The sequence below is a fragment of the Pediculus humanus genome, genomic scaffold (assembly GCF_000006295.1).
Source record: "Pediculus humanus corporis 1103172108319 genomic scaffold, whole genome shotgun sequence".
NCBI lineage: Eukaryota > Metazoa > Arthropoda > Insecta > Psocodea > Pediculidae > Pediculus > Pediculus humanus.
This window is the reverse complement of record NW_002987888.1, coordinates 338,105-357,864: the sequence shown is the minus strand read 5'-3', so window position 1 is coordinate 357,864 and position 19,760 is coordinate 338,105. Positions and strand designations below refer to the sequence as shown.

Below are 19,760 nucleotides of genomic sequence, written 5' to 3'. Positions count from 1 at the left end.
TTAAAGAACAAAGGGTTCTTTGCTTTTTGTCATGAGATAGTACTTTCCGGATACGCTTCTGTAAAAAAAAAATAAAAATAATATAAAAATTTTATCAAAAATTAGTTTTTAGTAATAATTAATTTTAAAAAAAAAAATAATAATAATAATTTAATAACGAACGGTACTTTCTAGAACACGGTTCTCCCATGTAGGAAACAAGAGATGAATTATCACAATCACCGGATATGAATTCTTCATACGTGAGACATAATTGACCGGTAAATTTTTTTTTAGATATAACCGATTCTGCAAAATATTGAGGAGCTCTGCTATGCGAACACTTCACTGGAGAAAAAAACGATGGGAAAAATTTATAGAAAAAAAGGTCGCTGGATGGTTGGAAAGAGGAAAAGGAAGCGAAAAGTGGTAAGTTAAAAATTTACCTACAATTTGAAAAATCGCAACCGGGTTGTCGAGTACCACCGTTCGGATAAAAATCAACATGTCCTAATGGATCTAACATGGCCAATATTCCGCCACACGTGTGTATGACGTCAACAAATTTAGCATCGAATTTATCTAAATGTCCCGATGGGTGTGTGTGTAAAAACAATGGCAATGCCGGATCCAAACCTTTTCATAACAAAAAAAAAAGTAATAATAATAATTTAAATGAAAAAGTTGATGGTTAGGTAATAAGTACCTGTAATTCTACAAATCGGTACTATTGTGACGTTTTTACCGGTAAAACCAGCAACTTGTGCACCTAAACTGAATCCTACTAAATGAACGAGCGACATATTTAATCCAACCAAATAAAGGCCGTTTAAGAATTGGGCGATCGTTTCACCGACAAACCTGTAACAAAAAAAAAAAAAAAAAATTTTTTTTTAATATAAAAAATTTCAAATTGGAACTTTCTAGAAAGGGATTCCGTAGGGGATTCAGAAGGTTTCGATTGTTAACGGTAGCAAAAAAAAACTTTTACTTGGAGTGATGTGTCACTCTTATGTAGTAGGGTGGTGCTGCTAACATTTCCCAATCAACCTGTATAACATTGTACCTTCCGGTGTCGAGATATGCTGAAAATAACATGGAAAGAAAACCACGCACAAAAAATCTTCTGACCATGTTAATTTTTTATAAAATTGTTATATTTACCATCTTTTATCTTAGCCATACGGCTGTCTTTATACGATCCCGTGTAACCGTGTATTAATATTTTCGTGGGAGCTCGAAGATTCAAATAATTCGAACGAATTATTTTTCTATTACGATCTGATATCCTTTGAAAATCGTCGATTTGATCGGGGGGTATGTCGTAACAATCGATGTCGAAATGCTGTCGTTTTCCTTTTAATTTTTTATTTATTAAATTGTAATTGATGTTTAATAATTCCGGTTGTATGACGTTTCTTCTGGAAAAAAGAATAAGACGTTTGTATCGTTTTTTTTTTTTTGGGGGGGGAGGGGTGGGGAGGAGTTTGTGGTAAAGAACTTACCTCGTGTAAAGGAAAAATTTAACGTCTCTCGTGTTCGGTATGTGATGAGAACCCAAAACGCAATGCCATAAATTAGTCATCCTTCCAGCCAAATCTGAAGCCACTTCTCCAGCCGTATTTAACATTTTTGTCGAATTCATTGTTTGTTTATCCATTTTTGAAGAGGGTGGTAGATTTTCTTCGGCGTTTCTAACATTTTTCGACGATTCGTTTGGACTTTTCATATCAATGTAAATTTTTATTTTCGACGATGAATCACCACCACCATCACAATCACGGCCACTACTACTACTACGACTACGACGACGTTTTAACGATTTTGATGGTATCCTTAATGAATTTTTTTCTCTGAATGATAGATAAGGAAAATTTTTAGTGCTTCCATATTTCGGTTTGAAGGAATGTTTATAATCTTCTTTTATCGGTGTATTTTCTTCTGTCGGCAAAAGAAATTTTCCTGCATTTTTTAAAATTTCGTTATACGATAAATCTTGATTAATCTTATCAAGTTGATAAGAACGTAAATAGGCGAGATTTCTATTATTATTATTATTATTATTATTATCGGAAAATTCTGGATCGAACCTCAATTTTTGCTGATATTCGTGAATTTTTTCCAATTCGTTCATTTTTTCTAATATCGTTGAGTCTAACAAGGATTTATCCCGTACCGAATAAAGAGAATTTCTTATAAGCGGCGAAAAAAATTTTCTCTTTATGTTCAGTAAAGGATTCTGAACGGGTAAATATGTGTTGGATGACTGTAGGGGTAACACATCCGATTGATAATTGGAATATAAATTTTTTACGAAGGGATATTGGATAGGGGATGATTCGATGTAATTTTTTGGGAAAAGTTGTTGTTGTTCTGAAAAAAGAGCGTTGGAGGCAAAGGGTGGTTGAGCAAAGTAATCATTTTGTGCCTGGGGTAAAAATTTTACTGTGTTTTGTCTTAGAGAGTCAGGAGGAGTTTTTTGAAGATGTGTATCGCAATCACAAGGAGGTGGTTCTTGCGGCGGAATGTTTGGAGTAGGTGGCTCCGTAGGAGTGTCGGTAGTAGGTTCTTCAGAAAAGTTTGGGGTGGATTGCTCGAGAGAAGGATTGGGAGTTGGTTCTTCTTGAGGAATAATGGGAATTGGGTGCTCTGAAACAGTCTTGAGCATGGGTTCTTTCTGAGAAGAGATGGGGATCGGTTCATCCGTATGAGAGTTGACGTTTGATTCGTCTTGAGGAATTTTCGGATCTGGTTCTTTCGGAGGAACTCTCGGAAATTGTTCTCTTGGAAGAGTTTTTGGAGATGGTTTCTCTGGAAGAGTATCCGGAGTTTGTTCTTCTAGTGAAGCGGGTTTTTCATTTTCAGGAGTTTTTGAAGAAAGTTGCCTAAAAGGAATATTTGAAGCAGGGTGTTCTGAAGAAACGTCGGATCTTTGCAGCTTTGGAGTGGTGTTCGGAGAAGTCTGCTCTGAATAATCTTCAGAAGGATTTTGCTCTGCGGGAGTATGTTGCTTCGCAATGTCTAATTCGAATTGTTTTGTTATCATTTCGGGAGAAACTTTATAATAAATTTCGGGAAAAGCCTTACGGGAAGAGACTTGCGGAAAAGGCTTGTGAAAAATTTCTGAAGGAGATTTTGAAAAAATGTCAGAAAGGGATTGGGAAGGGATTTCAGGAAAAGTCTTATAAGAAATTTTGGATAGAGCCTTGGGAGGAATTTCAGAAGAAGTCTTACAAGGATTATTACAAATGCATGGACAAGTGATTTCAGGGAAAGCCTTATGGGAAATTTCGGGAAGACCCATTTGAGGAACTTCGGGAAAAGACGTATGTTTACCTCCGGGAAGTGGCATATTAGGAAATTCGGGAAGAGCCATTTGAGGAATTCCGGGAAGAGGCATATTAGAAATTTCGGGAAGAGGGGTATGTTTACTTCCGAGAAGAGGCTTATGAGGAATTTTGGGAAGAGGCGTATATTTGCCTTCGGGAGGAGGTGTATGTTTGCCTTCGATAAGAGGCGTATGTTTATCTTCGGGAAAAGACGTATGTTTACCTTCGGGAAGAGGCGTAGATTTACCTTCGGGAAGAGGCTCATCAGGAGTTTCGGAAGGAAAAGGCATAGATTTACTTTCGGGATCAGGGTTATGAGGAGGAACTTCGGGAGGAAGAGGCATAGATTTACTTTCGGAATCAGGGTTATGAGGAGGAACTTCGGGAGGAAGAGGCATAGATTTACTTTCGGGATCAGGGTTATGAGGAGGAACTTCGGGAGGAAGAGGCATAGATTTACTTTCGGGATCAGGGTTATGAGGAGGAACTTCGGGAGGAAGAGGCGTAAGTTTACCTTCCGGAAGAGACTTATGAGAAATTTCGGAAAGATGAGGTGTAGGTTTATCTTCGGGAAGAGACTTATGAGAAATTTCGGAAGGATAAGGTGTAGGTTTATCTTCGGGAAGAGGCTTATGAAAAATTTCGGAAGGATAAGGTGTAGGTTTATCTTCGGGAAGAGGCTTATGAGAAATTTCGGAAGGATAAGGTGTAGGTTTATCTTCGGGAAGAGGCTTGTGAGGAATTTCGAAAGGAAGAGACGTAGGTTTATCTTCGGGAAGAGGCTTGTGAGGAATTTCGAAAGGAAGAAACGTAGGTTTACCTTCGGGAAGAGGCTTGTGAGGAATTTCGAAAGGAAGAGACGTAGGTTTACCTTCGGGAAGAGGCTTGTGAGGAATTTCGAAAGGAAAAGACGTAGGTTTACTTTCGGGAAGAGGCATATGGGGAACTTCGGGAAGAGGCATATGAGGAACTTCGGGAAGAGGCATATGAGGAACTTCGGGAAGAGGCTTACATGAACATTCGGGAAGAGGCTTACATTCGGGAAGAGGCTTACATGAACATTCGGGAAGAGGCTTACATTCGGGAAGAGTCTTACAAGGATTATCGCAAGGAATGGATTGGCAAGGGTTGTTAGAAAAAGTGTCGAGAGAAATTTCGGGAAGAGCCCTGTGAATATCTTCAGGAAAAGTCTTCCTAGGAATATTGGAAATTGATCGGTAAGGCATTTCGGGAAGGATTTCAGAAGGGATTCTTGGAAATGTTCTCATGGCGAATTTGTTTGATAATAAAAGGGGATCATTTTTTTCGGGCAATACTGTCGGAATACTTTGTTCGGGGAGTCCTTTAAGAGTGATTTGTTGAGTGATTTGTTCAGGTAATGATGCATCGGGAATATTATTTTTATTTATTTTACTAGGCGTGGAAGTCACAGGTTTTTTATGAGGTTTAACGTGCATTTTTTTTTCCGTCTGAGATTCGCATGGATTTTTTTGTAAATTCGTAATCGGTTTAATGCTTGGTTCGCAATTTTTTAAATTCTTAGGCGGTACGCCCAATATATCGGAAAATGTTAAAACTGATTTTGAAACAGGGAAGGACGGTAATAATACAGAATTAGAACAAGGACACGGCATCATCGGCTGTAGCGGATCTGGAAAATGATGCAAAGTAGGAAAGCAAGGGGATTCGGGAACCGAAGAAACGGTACTGGGATTACACTTAATTTTTTCTATGTGTGAACTTTTCGGATGCACTCGAATCCCCGAACCTTGATGTTCGGGATTCTCATCCAAATTATACATGCTCGATTTATTACCGCACTTGGATCCTTTGTACCGGAGGGGATGCGTCGCATTTTTTATTATTTCTTTTAATTTTGTGTGTTTTACAAACGTTTCAACTTTGTGTACGGAATCAGATGATTTATTCCTTATAGATGTCCAATTCGTGTTCAAATGATGATCTTTTGTAAAATTTTGAAATTTTTCCTTAATTATATCCTTGATTGCGTTATCCGTCGTTGTCGGTTCCTGCTGTTCCAATTCCCAAATTTGCCTTTTCTTATAATTACCGTGTGATTTTTCATTTTGCAAATCTTCTATTGGAAACCAGCTCAAGTGATTTATTAAAAATTGTTTTATTTTTTTCGGACTCGTCCTCAATTTCGGTACTTTTCTCAAATAATAATCTTCGTAATAATCGTCACGTGACTGATGTTTGGACCGTATATCAAGGTATGGCAAGCAGTTTCCGTAAATAATTATACCGCATATTGAAATCAATATTGAAATCAAAACTTTCATATAAAAATTTCACTTTCTATTATTAAAATCAATTTTCAATTTTTTAAATATACAAATATGCGTGTGTGTGTGCGTGTGCGTGCGTGCGTGTATTATCGTTTTTTTATTAATTAATTAATTTAAAAAATAAATCGAATTCCAATCGATGATCATATCATTTATGATGCGAGTCGTTTCGAAATTTTCCAATTAGAAAACACGAATTTGATTATTATTATTATTATTATTATTTTTTATTATTGATACGATTCACGCATTTCCGCCACGTACGCATATTCAACGGCGTACATAAAATAAAAAAAAAATAAATTTATTTTACCTGAAATTATGAACAATAAATAACTGTAAATTATCGTCAAAACTGTTAATAAGACATTTAATAATTACGATACATAAACATTTGTTATAGTTTTCCGATGATGAATAAATCAATAAATCGATTAAATACGATTTATATCGATTCTCGAAAATTTAAAATAATATATATATTTATATACGCGTTATGTTTACAAACACAAATTCATTACGTTTATTTAATTACTCTATGACTTTTTGTCGGGCTGCATAAAATAACTCTGACGTCATCACTCACGACGTGAAAAGAAAAGAAAATTTTTTTTTTTTTTTTTCCGAGAAATCCATGTAAATAAAGAAATAAATAAATAAAAATGGCGTTTTAAAATGCTCGAAAAATATATTTATGTAAAAATATACTTATTTAAATAAATTTATGTAAATAAATAAATAAATTACAAATAAATAAATAAATAATTCAAAGTTTAAACGATAAACTATCGAAAAATAAAATTTTTATATCGAACGTTCGATCGACGTTCATCGATTCTCGTTCGATATTTATTTTTAATTAAGTACTAAGGCCGCAATTTAAAAAAAAAATTTTTTTAAAGAAAAATATCCGGAAGTGACGACAAAAATAAATAAATAAATAAATAAAATTATTTTCCCGCATTTAAAAAAAAAAAGGGCGGGAAATTTAAAAAAATATACATATTTTTTTTAAAACTTAAATTATTACAGCTTAAATTAATTTCCCGTTTCCGGTTTTTTTTTTTTTTTTTTATAAAGTGCGTGTACATATGTATATGTGTAATACGCACATAATGCGTATAACGCAAACGTAATTAATTAATTATTAATTACGTTAATTATTAATTAATGACTAGATATCACTCTTATTATTCATTTTGATAAGTTTTTTTTTTATCAAAACGAAAAACGAAATAAAAGAAATATTAATTAAAATTAATAAACTTAACATTAATTAATTAATAAATTATCTTACATTTATGTAATTATTATTAACCTATTAACACTTATTTATTTTTTATTTTTTTCCCCTATAATTATTATTATTATTTTTTTTTAATAAATCGAAAAATAAATTTAAACATTTCAACGTCATAAAAATTTTACGTTAGAATCTATCCCGTAATAATAATAATAATAATAATAATATTAAAAATAAATTAATTAAGTACTCGTAAGTAAGTAAGTTATACATAAAATTATATTAAACTATTAATGATGACGTAATTATTAATACATATATAAATATATTTTTTTTTTTATTCACGCTTAAAATTAATCTTTGGTTTGCCTACTGTATTTTAAAATGATAAAGAAAGTTTTTAACTTCTTCATCGTTTCGGTTAATGATAATAATAATAATAAATAAATATGTTAATAAATAAAAAAATAAATAAATTGATTATTAATTATTTGATAAGTTGATGCCCTTTTTAGCCGCAACCGGAAGTTTTTCACCGTTTAAATACGGGTTGACATCCTAAAATGATAATAAAAAAATTAATTAATTAGAATAGATACTTTCTCCGCGTCGAAACAATATGGCGGACATGTCGTGGATTTTTTTTATTATTATTATAATCGATATTTACCTTTTTCGTGTGAAATTTTTTCGCGACTAGATTTTTATGCTGTTCTCCCTCCGTCAATTCTTCCATTATTCTATCGAGATCTAAATCTTCCTCGTTAAGATCGTTGCCGTGACTTTGAAAATCTCTAACGGGACATTCGAACATGTGTTCGGAATCGCACATGCAATCCTGAGATGTTTGATAATCCCTACTGAATGCTGCGGTATTTTCAAATTCTTCCAAACAACCGTCTTCACCTGGAAAAATGGGTTTTAAAGTAAGGGAACGAATTTAGGTATTATCACGCTTGTCAATGATAACGTACCCGTATATCCTATCGGACAAGGATTAGGCGGATTACAATAAGCCGGTAGAGTTTCGTCGGTTTTAACTTGTTGCTGATTTTGTACGCTTCCATCTGGTTTTAAACGTTGTTTCCCTTCTCCGGCTCCTCCAGCGACGAATTGATGTCCCCAAAGGCTGGAATGTTGTAAATATTCTCGATCTCTAAGTGACGGATTTGGATTATTCGATAATCTATCATAATCTATCGGATCTGATGTTTCTTCGTTTTCGAGATCTTTTATAACGCGATTCGACAGGAAACCATTTGTCTGTAACCTGATAATAATGATAACAATGATTGATCGAAGGAACAATTTATAAATATTTATCAATTACCTTTCGTTGTCTGGCATGTCTAAATAACTATCGGCAGCTTCTGCCAAATCTTTTCCCATACGGTCAACCACATCCCGGAATAAAAGATCCGTTAAAAAATGTTCTTTGGCGTGTGGTACGTAGCAAAGACCACCACCAACTCCCAATAGGAGAAGGAGGAGGCCTGATATTTCCATTTTAAACCTGATAACAACAAAAACAAAAGTTATTACGTCTCAAACGTGACGACATATGGAACCTTATGCTTCAAATAAACGAAATAATGACGTAATAAATTTTTTTTTTAAACAATCGATAATTAATTATTAATTTTCCAAAAGTAATTTTTATGGATTCCAAAAAAAAAAGAAAAAGGGAATTTATAATTATAATTAATTACGGTGATTTCGAACGGAGAAGTTGGAGGAGGGGGAAAGGGGAGGGAGGAAGGAAGGAAGAAAAAAGGTGAAAAACAAACGTTTGTATTTAAAATATCTTACCTCCTTATGGAGAATTTCTCCGTGCTGGAGAAAATGATGAAGAAAAAGACAAAAAAAAAAATATTCACTATGAAAAATCACACACACAAACACACACCGATCCCTGTCGTTACGCTAAGAAGAAAGAAAGAAGGAAACTTTTCCCTTTTTTTTCTCTCTTTTGATAAACCCTATTGCGCAGGAAAATCTCCCGCGTGTTTAACAAATGAAAATTACATGTTGAGCTTATGACGGAATTATATGTTAGGGTTAAAATCCATCATCCCGTGTATTGATTTTCTTTCTTTTGTTCTTTTTCCCTCCTTCCCCTCGGGAAAACTATTTCGGGTTGTTAGGGACGAGATTTTTACGTTTTATCATCATCATCATATCAAATACTCTCGAAAAACTAAGAAAAATTTTTAAAAACGAGGAAAAAATAATAACAAAATTAATTTTCGATTAAAAAAAAAATTTTCACGATTTTAAATTTTACCGGGAGGGGGGGGGAAAAGAGACTCGTTTGCGTCGAGATAATATGCGCAAATTTTTTTTTCTTCTTCTCGAAACGTAAAAAAAAAAAAATGGCGTCTAAAAAAAAATAATTGGGTGCTCCTCAATATTACATTTTGAAATTTTTTTTTTCCTTTTTTCTTTTTCCAAGAATTAAGTAATAAGAATCTTCTCTTATTACTTTGTTACGTAACGACAATAATAATAATAATACTCTATGAAAAAAATAAAAGGCATTATTATTATTATTATTATTATTAATATTTTTCCTTTTGTTAAGATGTCTTATTGGTTGTGTAACAAAAACGCATTCGTCAGAATTTTTCTTTTTTCTCTCTTTTTTTTTTTTTAATAATAATTTTTATAAAATTTTAATTCGCTTCCCCCCTTTCGCCTCCTCTCCCCTCTCCAATTAAAAGAAAATTCCAGAAATAAAAAAAAAAAAACTAACGGTTAATTAATAATAATAAAATTATTAAAGACAAAAAAAAATTAAATTAAATTAAATATTATCCGTTATTATTATTATTACTATTATTATTATTATTATAATTATTACCGCATGGTTTTGTGTGTGTGTTTCGGTCGATCGTGAATGGAATGAAATTAAAATAATAATAATAATAAATTTTGCGCGGTTTTAAAATAAGAAAAAATAAAATTTAAAACGACGTAGGATGATGTAAATTTCGAAAAGAGATTTTTTTTTTATTTTAAAAACGAGAGTGAAAAAGATAGGAATAATGAAAAAGAAGAGAGAAAGAGAGAGAGAGAGAGGTGAGAAGGTAAACCTCTTGAACGCGTAGGTGGTAGCTCTGTCCGGGTTTTCCAGGGTTTTAACATGAGCTTCCTTCATTATTTTTCAAAATTGTAAAATTATTATTTTTTTTTTTTTTTTGCTTCCCCCCCCCTCCTCCCGATACGATTTACATAATAATATTTATTATTAAATACCTCATTTTTTCGTTTTGCCAACTTTCGAAAAATACCATTTCCGTTAATAATAATAATGATAATAAAACGTTAAAAATTTAAAAAATTTTTTAAAATCCAAATCGTAAAAAAAAAAACCCGTTAAATTAATGCTTTCGAAAAAAAAATAAAGAAATAAATAAAAGGTTTTTAAAAATAAACATTAAAATATAAAATATAAAAAAAACGGGAAATTTTTTTGACCTTTGACATTTTACCTTTTGCAAAAAAAAAAAAAAAGAAAATGTAACTGCGTGAAATAATCGTTAAATACATTTTGTCTCTTTTATTTTTTTTTACATTTTAAGTAAATTAAATTCGTATGAATCTAACTTATTTTTTTTTTCGATTAACTATTCGGCTATTAGAAATTTCTAGAAAAAAAAGAATAATAATAATGATAATAATAATAATAATAAGTGATTCTCGTTGGCTGAATTTAAAAGACAAAAAAAAAAATTTCGCCATTTTAAATTATTTATTATTTAAATTTGCGTTCGAACAGAATTCGATCCGAACGGATGTTAATAACCGTTCGACGAACTTTTAATAAGTCATTAATAATAATAACAATGATGATGATAATAATAATAACAAAAGAGGGGAGGGGAAGAGAAAAAAAGTGAAATTTTACTTTTTTCTTTTTTTTTTAATGAGAGGTTGTAAAAATGATTATTCCGTGATTATTACCCCTCAATCGATTCGACATTATTTATTACCTTAATAATAATAATAATAATAACGATAATGATAATAATAATAATAACTATTCAATTTAAAAATATAACACGTTAGGTTTTAACCTTTTTAAAAAAAAAAAAAAAAAAGATTTTATATATTTTACGACGTGAAAATTTTTTTATTATTATGTATTTAATCTAAAAATAAATTTTGGTGGTGGTGGGGAGTGGGAGGGGAGGGTTCTGGCGAAATAAAAGAATTTTTTTTTAAGGGTGCGTTAATTCGATGACGTCAATTTTTATCGCGTCACAAGGAAAACGATTCTAAAAAAGTGAGAAACACGATAATAATTTAATAAGTTGGAATTTTCTCCCCAGGATTCGAAAGGAAAAAGGGTTAGTTATAAACTATGAATTTGTTTTTATGATATTTAAAGTTTACAATAATCGAAGCAGAAGAAAACAAAATAACCTAAACAAACAAACAGGAAAAAAAAAAAGTAAATCCAATGAAGATAAATGCCTTAAAAAAAAAGCAACCAAAGAAAGGTAAATATTTTCGTAGAAAAATAAACCTTTTCCTTTTTTTTTTTATAACAATAAATACCTTTCATCCTTTTTTTTAAACAGAATTTTCTTATCATCCGGTTTTTATTTTTAATTTTAAAATTTTATGGAAATTTATACGCCAATTTTTTGTTTCGTTGCGACATTTTTAAAATTTAAAACAAAAAAAAAAATTCGTCGTGTTAAAAAGAGAAAATTTTTCCTTTGTATTTAAATTTGATATTTAATTTAAATAAAAAGAATAAAAATAATAATAATAGTAATTAAGTGAGAGAGAGAGAGAAAAACAACAGCAACAGAAAACTAAAAAAAAATTTTGATAACGACGTGAAAAACGATAATAAAAAGAAAAAGTTTTATTACCTTACAGTTAATTATTTTATTTTATTATGAAATTAAAAACTGCCTTTTGTTTGTTTCCATTCGTTTGTTGGAAACGATTTGTTGGAAAATTGTTTGTTTCATTTTTAGGTTATTAAAAAATATAATAAAACAACCGCAAATTATTTCGTCGCCCTCACTCACTCCAAAAATAAAAAAAAAAAAAAAAAACAATTCAATTTTTAATGTTCATATATGGGAATGACGTCATTTTGTAAATTTTCAACGTCAATGGGATAAGAAAAAAACAAAAAAAGGAAAAAAGGATAAAAATAATTCATTGTCAAGGATTTCGGATTACCCTTAAATGTAAAAAAAAAAACTTTTCCCACTTGACATACACACCGCATTTCCCTTAGAAAAATAAAAGTAAAACAAAAACAATTATTTTTCCCTTCCCTCCCCTCCCCTCCACATTACCACAATTTCCCTTTCTCCTCATCAAGAATAAAAAAATTTTCAATATGGCGAATTCGAGATTTCATATGAAACGAAAAAAATTTCGTAGGTCTTCATTAAACCGATTTAATCAATCGAAATTATTTAAGTACCTCCACTCGAAAAGTATAAATAATATTTTCAACAAAACAAACCCCCCTCTCCTCGCACCCCCCAAATAAAAAAAATTTTCTTTAAAAGTACAACGGAAGGAAGGAAAAAAATCTTTTCTGAATTTTTATATTTTATTTATATTAAAATTTTAATCGTCCGCCATATTTCTTTCGGAAAATTCAAACATTTAAAAATTATTTTACTTGCAATAAGAAATTTCAAAACAGGAAATGACGTCAACAAAAATTAATTAAATAATGAATTTTTAATAAATTTTGTTAAACGTGTGCGTGCGTGTTGAGTTGATAAAAAAACGACGACGTCATTATTATTATTATTATCATCGTGACGACGTTTTTTTTTCTTATTAATTCCGCATCCGGTAAAATTAATATTATTATTAGTACGAGTAATATTTACATTATATTACGTTATTTTTTTAAAAAATAAATTAAAAAGGGGAAAAAAAATGGCGGGGTCAGGTCCCTCCCCCCCTACGTATAAAATTTATTTTTATTTTTATTTTTTTTAAGGTAAAATTGATAGATTTGGGTCGTGTTCCAGTTTTTATCAAGTAATAAAAAAAAAAAAATTAATTTAAATCCTGTAGGATATTTTTTTTTTTTTACAGGTGCTTCAATAAAATTCTAAATTGAATTTTTTTTTTTCGAGGGGAATCAACGTTAATTTTCTTATTTATTTATGTTTTTTTTTCGTAAGTTTTCGAATTTAGGTTGGCTGCACTGACGAAAAAAAAATGGCGGTTTTTTTATTTATTTAAAATTACGAAAAATTAACGAGTTTCGCGGCCATTTTTAAAATTATTAAAAAATTACATTCCCGTGTGACGTCATACGCACATGAAATGAATTTGATTGGCTTGGAAAATCAACCAATGAGAAATTAGGAAAATTTTATTTTAATTAAAAATTCTACTCGATGTTTTTCTTTTTTTTTTTTTTTTTTTTTCTTTTCATTTCTTAATTTAATTTGTTATGACGTCAATTTTTTTTCTCCTTTTTTTTTTTTTTTAATTTTGTTAACTTTTTTTTTTTTTTCTGTGGAAAATGTCACGAGCAGAAGGAAAATGAGGAGGGGAGGTGAGAGAAGAGGAGAGAGAGAGGAGGGAGAGACGGAAATAAGGTACAATATTACAAATTATTTAAATTTTTTTTTTTTTTTTTTTTTTTGTTTTGTCCTGCCACGATTCCAATTAATTCGACATATTTTATTAAATACGTCGTCATTTAATTTTTTTAAACCCTTTCCGCCATTTAAATATTTTTCGTTAAATATTTTTTTATTATGTTTTACACAACATGTTTGTGTTTGTGTTTGTGTTTGGTAAACATTTAAATTGTTTTCGTTTGGTTTAAAAAAAAAAAAAATAAATAAAACGGATGTGGAGGAACTTAATTATTTTGTTAGCAATTTTCAATATTATTATTATTATTATTATTATTATTATTATTATTATTATTATTATTATTATTATTATTATTAATATTATTATTATTATTATTATTATTATTATTATTATTATTATTATTATTATTATTATTATTATTATGAACAACAACAATGCGTGATAAAGAGTATTTAACGATTATTAATGTAATTCACAAAACCGTTAATAAAAAATAAATAAATTTAAAAAAAAAAAAAAAAAATCAACTTAACGATGCGTGCACAAAATGGCGGAATCATTACACGTAATAATAATAATAATAATAATAATAATAATAATAATAATAATAATAATAATAATAATAATAATAATAATAATAATAATAATAATAATAATAATAATAATAATAATAATAATAATAATAATAATAATAATAATAATAATAATAATAATAATAATAATAATAACAATGATGATAATAATAATAATAATAATAATAATAATAATAATAATAATAATAATAATAATAATAATAATAATAATAATAATAATAATAATAATAATAATAATAATAATAATAATAATAATTTTATTTGATAAAAAAAAATGTTTGTTTTAAATAAGGAAAAAAAAATTTTCGAAAATGTCACGTCTGAAGAATTTTTTAGGATCAATTCTCTTTAGAAAATCTTTATTTTGTTGTTTCTTTGCTTACGGATTAGAAAGTGATGTGAGGGGGGAGTAAGAGGGGAAGTGCAAAGGGGGGATAAGATGGAAAGGATGAGGATAAGGTGGAAAAGGGAAGGGAGGAGAAATTAAAAATTTTTTTTTTTTTAATTTAAATTTTAAATACAGAATAAATTTTTAAAAATTTATTTAATCATTATTATTGTTGCTGCTGTTGTTTTTGTTTTTGCTGTCGTTGTTTCATTGAGTTTGTTTGTTCGTCTCTTTCATAGTAAAAACCGACTGTTGAAAAAATCAATAGAAACAAACCACCGAATACAAAAAAAAGGAAAGAAAGAAAGAAAGAAAGAAAAATTCAATTGAGTTTCATTCAGCCAATCCGAAAAGTTCAAACTTGTTGCTGCTCCTAATCGGAGTGACTGCATAATGACAGCCCCTTTATTATTATTATTATTATTATTATTATTATTATTATTATTAAAATAAAAACGATTGCGTGCATTATTATTATTATTATTATTATTATTATTATTATTATTATTATTATTATTATTATTATTAAATTAAAAAGTTTTTTTCGGGTGTTAAAAAAAAAAAAAAAAAAATTTTTTTTTAAATTTATTTTTGTTTACATAAGTCGTTAAATAATTTGTTTTGTTTGTTTGTTCGTTCGTTCGTTTGTTTTACGTAATTATAATAATAATAATAATAATTATTATTATTATTACGAAATACTAAAAGGTTACATAAAATTATTAATATTATTATTATGATTTAATTTTTTTTTTTCGTTCGTTTTCCGAATTCAAAAAAAAAATTTTTTTTTACTTTTCTGCCTTTTGAACCTTTGTTGTTGATTTTTTTTTTTGTATTTGTTAAAAGGTCAAAAGTCATTGTAAAAATTAAGATGAAAAAAGGAATTACCATCGGCAATTTTCATTAACGAACTTTTTTTTTTCCTTTTTTAATTTTTTTTATTTTTTTGTAAAAAAAAAAATTTTCTTTTTCCTTATTAAAACTTTTTTTTTTTTACAAAATAATTATTATATCGATACAGCGTTCGTTTTTTTTTCTGGGGGGTGGAGGGGAAGGGGGAAACGATTCGAGAATAGAATCGTGGGCTCCTTTAAATTTTTTCCAAAAAAAAAAAAAAAAAAAATGAAAAACTTCGAGTTAAAAATTTTATAATTATTCGTAAACTTTTCATCAAGTATGTCACCTATTACGAAAAGGTTATTAAATAATAATAATAATTAAACCGGAAAATTAAACAAATAATTATTTTATAAAAATAATAATAATAATAATAGAAAATGCAATAGAGTAACAAAAATAATAATTAATAACGTTTACAAAAGGAAAACAAACGAAAAGAAAATTTATATTTAAAATAATGATGAAATGGGGAGGAAAAAAAAGGAAGATAGATGCTCCAATTGTTTAGGGACTCGATTTTTTGAATAACAACCCAATGCGCTTGCTTACCCCGTAAAAGGTTCATATGAAATTTCATTCAACTCGTAGGTGTAAGACGAGGGGATAAGTGGATGGTTCGGTAAGTAAGGGGGGATGAAAAACTTTTATAAATAAGAAAATTTCGTTCTCACAATTTCATTACAAGCTAGAAAACTTTTTCAAACAACCCGTTTTTTCAATATTTTATATCATCGCGTATATATTAATCAATTTCTTTAAAAAATCAAATAATATAAATTTATTTTTATTAATAATAATAATAATTAATAAATAAGTCAATAAATAAATAATAATAATTTTTTTTTTTTTAATAAGTGAACAAAAAAAAAATTTATTTAAAAAAAATCTGGATAAACTAAAGTGTCCAACGGTAAGTAGCCATATTTTTATTTTTATTTTTATTTAATAAATAAAAACGGTGATAATAATAATAATAAAAATAATAATAATAATAGTAATAATAATGATAATAATTGTTGTGGTAGCGATTTAAAATTAAAATAAATTTTCATTATTTTTTTTTTTTATTATTATCGTTTGGATCTCGTTAAATAATTTTTTTTTTTTGAAATTTTCCCTCCTCTCGTATAGTTTGTTGTTTGTTTGTTTATTTGTTTGTTTGTTTGTACATATTTTTTTATCAATCACTACTTTTCATTAAAAGGAAAAAAATTTATTATTATTTATAATAAATAAAATACTATTGATTTTTTTTTTTAAAGACTTTTTTGTATTGATTCAAACAAACAAACAAACAGACAAACAAACAATAAATAGATACAGGTAAAAGAAATGGTTCAGAAGTAATATAGAAAATATAATTTTATACGTTTTATTATTATTTCTTAAATTTTACTCAAAATAAATATTTATGTTGTTGTAATAAATAATGATAATTTTTAAATGCCCCTTTCGTCATTTTATTTAATAACTTTTTCCTATTTGTGAACGGGTTTGCCCCTTCCCTCCCCCTCGCTTCCGCTTTTTTAATAAATCGAGCCCCCTTCGTATTTTATTGCGGTAACCTTTGATATTTTTCATATTTTATTAAAATTTTTGTTAAATATTTGTAAACGATTATAAAATTTCCTCATTTAATTTATTATTATTATTATTTGACGTAAAAGTTTTTCCGTTTGTTTGTTTGTTTGCTTACTTTGGTAAATAACGCAAAAAAATAAATAATTTGTTATTTGTTTTTATCAAATTCAAAAAAAAAAAAGAAATAATTTTTTTAAAGAGATTTTTAATTTTTTTTAATTTTTTTTTTTTGTAGATGGCGACCGGAAATTTAACATCATCGATTCGTACGATATTGAAATGTTTTCTCGTAACAATAACCCTCGCATCGAGTACCGGTTACCCGTTTTTTACGGGAAAACAATATTACAGAACGGTACCCATTAGACGTTCATACGTATCGATACCGATAAATCGATATCGTAACGAGTATCAATTACCGGAATACGAGGATCCTCCTTACCTTCCGGTAAATCAATATAATTACGAATATAACAACGCATTAGACAAATATCCGTTCGTACAATATATAGGCTACTATCCGGATAGAAATTATTACAATGATAAAATGTATAGAAAAAATTCAGAGAGTTACGAATATTTCGACGATAGAAATACTCAAGAGAGCGATGATGATGATGATATTATAACCGATGATAATTACAGACAAGAAAAACCGGAAAATTATCCCTACGGTCAAGAAACGTGGTACGAAGAAGAATTACCGACGAAATACGATGATAGAAATGCTGAAGCGAACGCGGCATTTTTACAAAATTTAATTCTGGCACAAATGTATCAGGATGCGAAAAATAGGTACACCTACGGTTACGGTGAAAATTCAGACGATTACGATCATCAGCAATGGTTTTACGGTGTACCAACGACGGAAGTCGATGAAAAAGAAAAAGTTAAACAATATTTTAAAAATAAAGAAGATGAAGAAGTTAAAGAATTAGAATCTTTGGCTAGAAAAAAAGGAAAGAGTAAAAAATTAAAAGGAAAAGAATTACCATCGTACAACAGCAAAAGTAACAACAAACAAAAAAATATCGAAATAATTGAAAAACCGACAAAATCGAAATCGAAAATGACTGACGATGAATATTTCGATTTACAAAAACAAATAATCGTTAATAATCGTAAAAATAATTTTTTATTAAACGGAGATGATAATTTTAAAATAAATAAAAAACAAAATTATGATTATTCAACGGGAGATGTTATGAATAATAATAATAATTTTTGGGATTCGTACAAACAAACAAACAATAATAAAAAAATAAAAAATTTATCGAACAGCAACAGCAACAACAAAAATTCAATTCGAAATGAGAAAAATTTAGAATCGGAAACGACGACGTCTAGTACGACGATATTACCATCTTCTTCTTCTGCCACGATGAATCCATCTTTTATCGGACAAAAAGAAGTCGTGTTACCGAGACCTTCGAATCCTGTACGACGACGACGACCTTTTGGTGAAATTTCCAGCAGAAGTCTTTCTCAACCTTCTGTTTACGACACGATTAAAAAATTATTAAACATGGAAAAAGAACTTCAAAGGGTGAGTTTATATTTAAAATAATTTTTTCTCCCCTTTTCCCACCCACCCCCGCACGATTCGAACCTGAATCAATTCAAATATTTTATTACCATCATTTAATAACGGAATAATAACCCCCCAAAAAAATATTTTTGGGTTTTGAAACATAAAAAAAGAACAAACAAACACACCACTTAAAGTTTTTTGTTTTAAAGATAAGACAATAAAAAATGTTTTTAACGGGGATGAAAAGAAAAAAAAAGATGCGTGGGAGAAAAAGAGAGAGAAAATATCTCCAGAATTTTCTTTTATTTTATTTCTTTTTATTATCATAATCATCATCATCGTCATTTTTTTCAACGTTAAAAAAAATACACAAAATATATAAATTTGTAAATATCGGAAATGGTTCGTACGAGATAAATTTAAATAAAATGCTTTTACGTAGGAGTATATATATAAACAATAATACTTAATACGGCACTCAATATTTTTATACGTTTAAAAGATAATAAAACCTATTAAGGTTTATTTATTTATTTATTTTTTTGTAAATCGGAATGAAAACTTTTGGGAAAAGAAAAAAAACAAAACCTTTTTTTTGATTGATAAAAAGGTTTAATAAGATTTTTGTTTTTTTTTTTTTTTCTTCTGCTTCGATTCTTTTTTTTTTTTTTTGTAACTTTAAAAAAATGTTTTTCTTTTTTTTTTTGTAACTTTAAAAAAATGTTTTTCTTTTTTTTTTTTTTCTTTTCAATTTGGTTTTTAAATGTTAAAAGGTCAAATCGTTATTTGAAAAAAAAAAAAAGAAAAATTTTTTTTTTCTCGCTCGCAATGATTAACAATAAGAAGTATAAAAGTGTAAATAAAAATAATGGCGGTTATCATTAAAGAATAAAAATAAAATTTTCTCATTGGTTAATCGTTTGAACCAATGAAAATTTTTAAAATTTTTGATTGGTTGATAATTGATACAATAGGAAAATTTTTAATTTTTGATTGGTTGATAAGTAATCCAATAGGAAAATTTTTAATTTTTGATTGGCCGATGGTTATGACGATTTGAATATTTTTAATTTTTTGATTGGTCGATTTGTTTTCGAAACGTTGCCAAATCGTTTGTTTTTGTTTTTAATTTTAAATTGAAAAAAAATTTAAATAGTAAATAATACGTTATAATTAGGCGCGCGTTTTAATTTTAAAAAATTTGCGTTTTTCTTTTTTTTGACGTTTATTAAAAATAGAAATAAATAAAGTAATTAATAAAAGTAACGCGGATTAATATTTTAATTGATTCGATAAAAGAAAAA

At 28.4% G+C, this 19,760-nt stretch overlaps 3 protein-coding genes across 3 annotated transcripts; 1 reads left to right on the top strand and 2 right to left on the bottom strand.

Annotated features, from left to right (window-relative positions):
• Phum_PHUM611530 (lipase, putative) lies at positions 1-5,611 on the bottom strand (the record flags this gene model as incomplete). The annotated part of the gene is made up of 7 exons (XM_002433005.1): positions 1-58; positions 168-327; positions 430-615; positions 686-840; positions 971-1,064; positions 1,144-1,400; positions 1,485-5,611. The coding sequence occupies 7 exons, from the start codon at positions 5,609-5,611 to the stop codon at positions 1-3; spliced, it is 5,037 nt and encodes a 1,678-aa protein (XP_002433050.1).
• Positions 5,612-7,343: 1,732 nt separating this feature from the next.
• Positions 7,344-8,366, bottom strand: Phum_PHUM611520 (uncharacterized protein; the record flags this gene model as incomplete). Its single annotated transcript, XM_002433004.1, has 4 exons — positions 7,344-7,418; positions 7,531-7,766; positions 7,835-8,130; positions 8,191-8,366. The coding sequence occupies 4 exons, from the start codon at positions 8,364-8,366 to the stop codon at positions 7,344-7,346; spliced, it is 783 nt and encodes a 260-aa protein (XP_002433049.1).
• Positions 8,367-17,160: 8,794 nt separating this feature from the next.
• Phum_PHUM611510 (uncharacterized protein) lies at positions 17,161-19,516 on the top strand (the record flags this gene model as incomplete). Its single annotated transcript, XM_002433003.1, has 2 exons — positions 17,161-18,385; positions 19,431-19,516. The coding sequence occupies 2 exons, from the start codon at positions 17,161-17,163 to the stop codon at positions 19,514-19,516; spliced, it is 1,311 nt and encodes a 436-aa protein (XP_002433048.1).
• Positions 19,517-19,760: the final 244 nt, after the last annotated feature.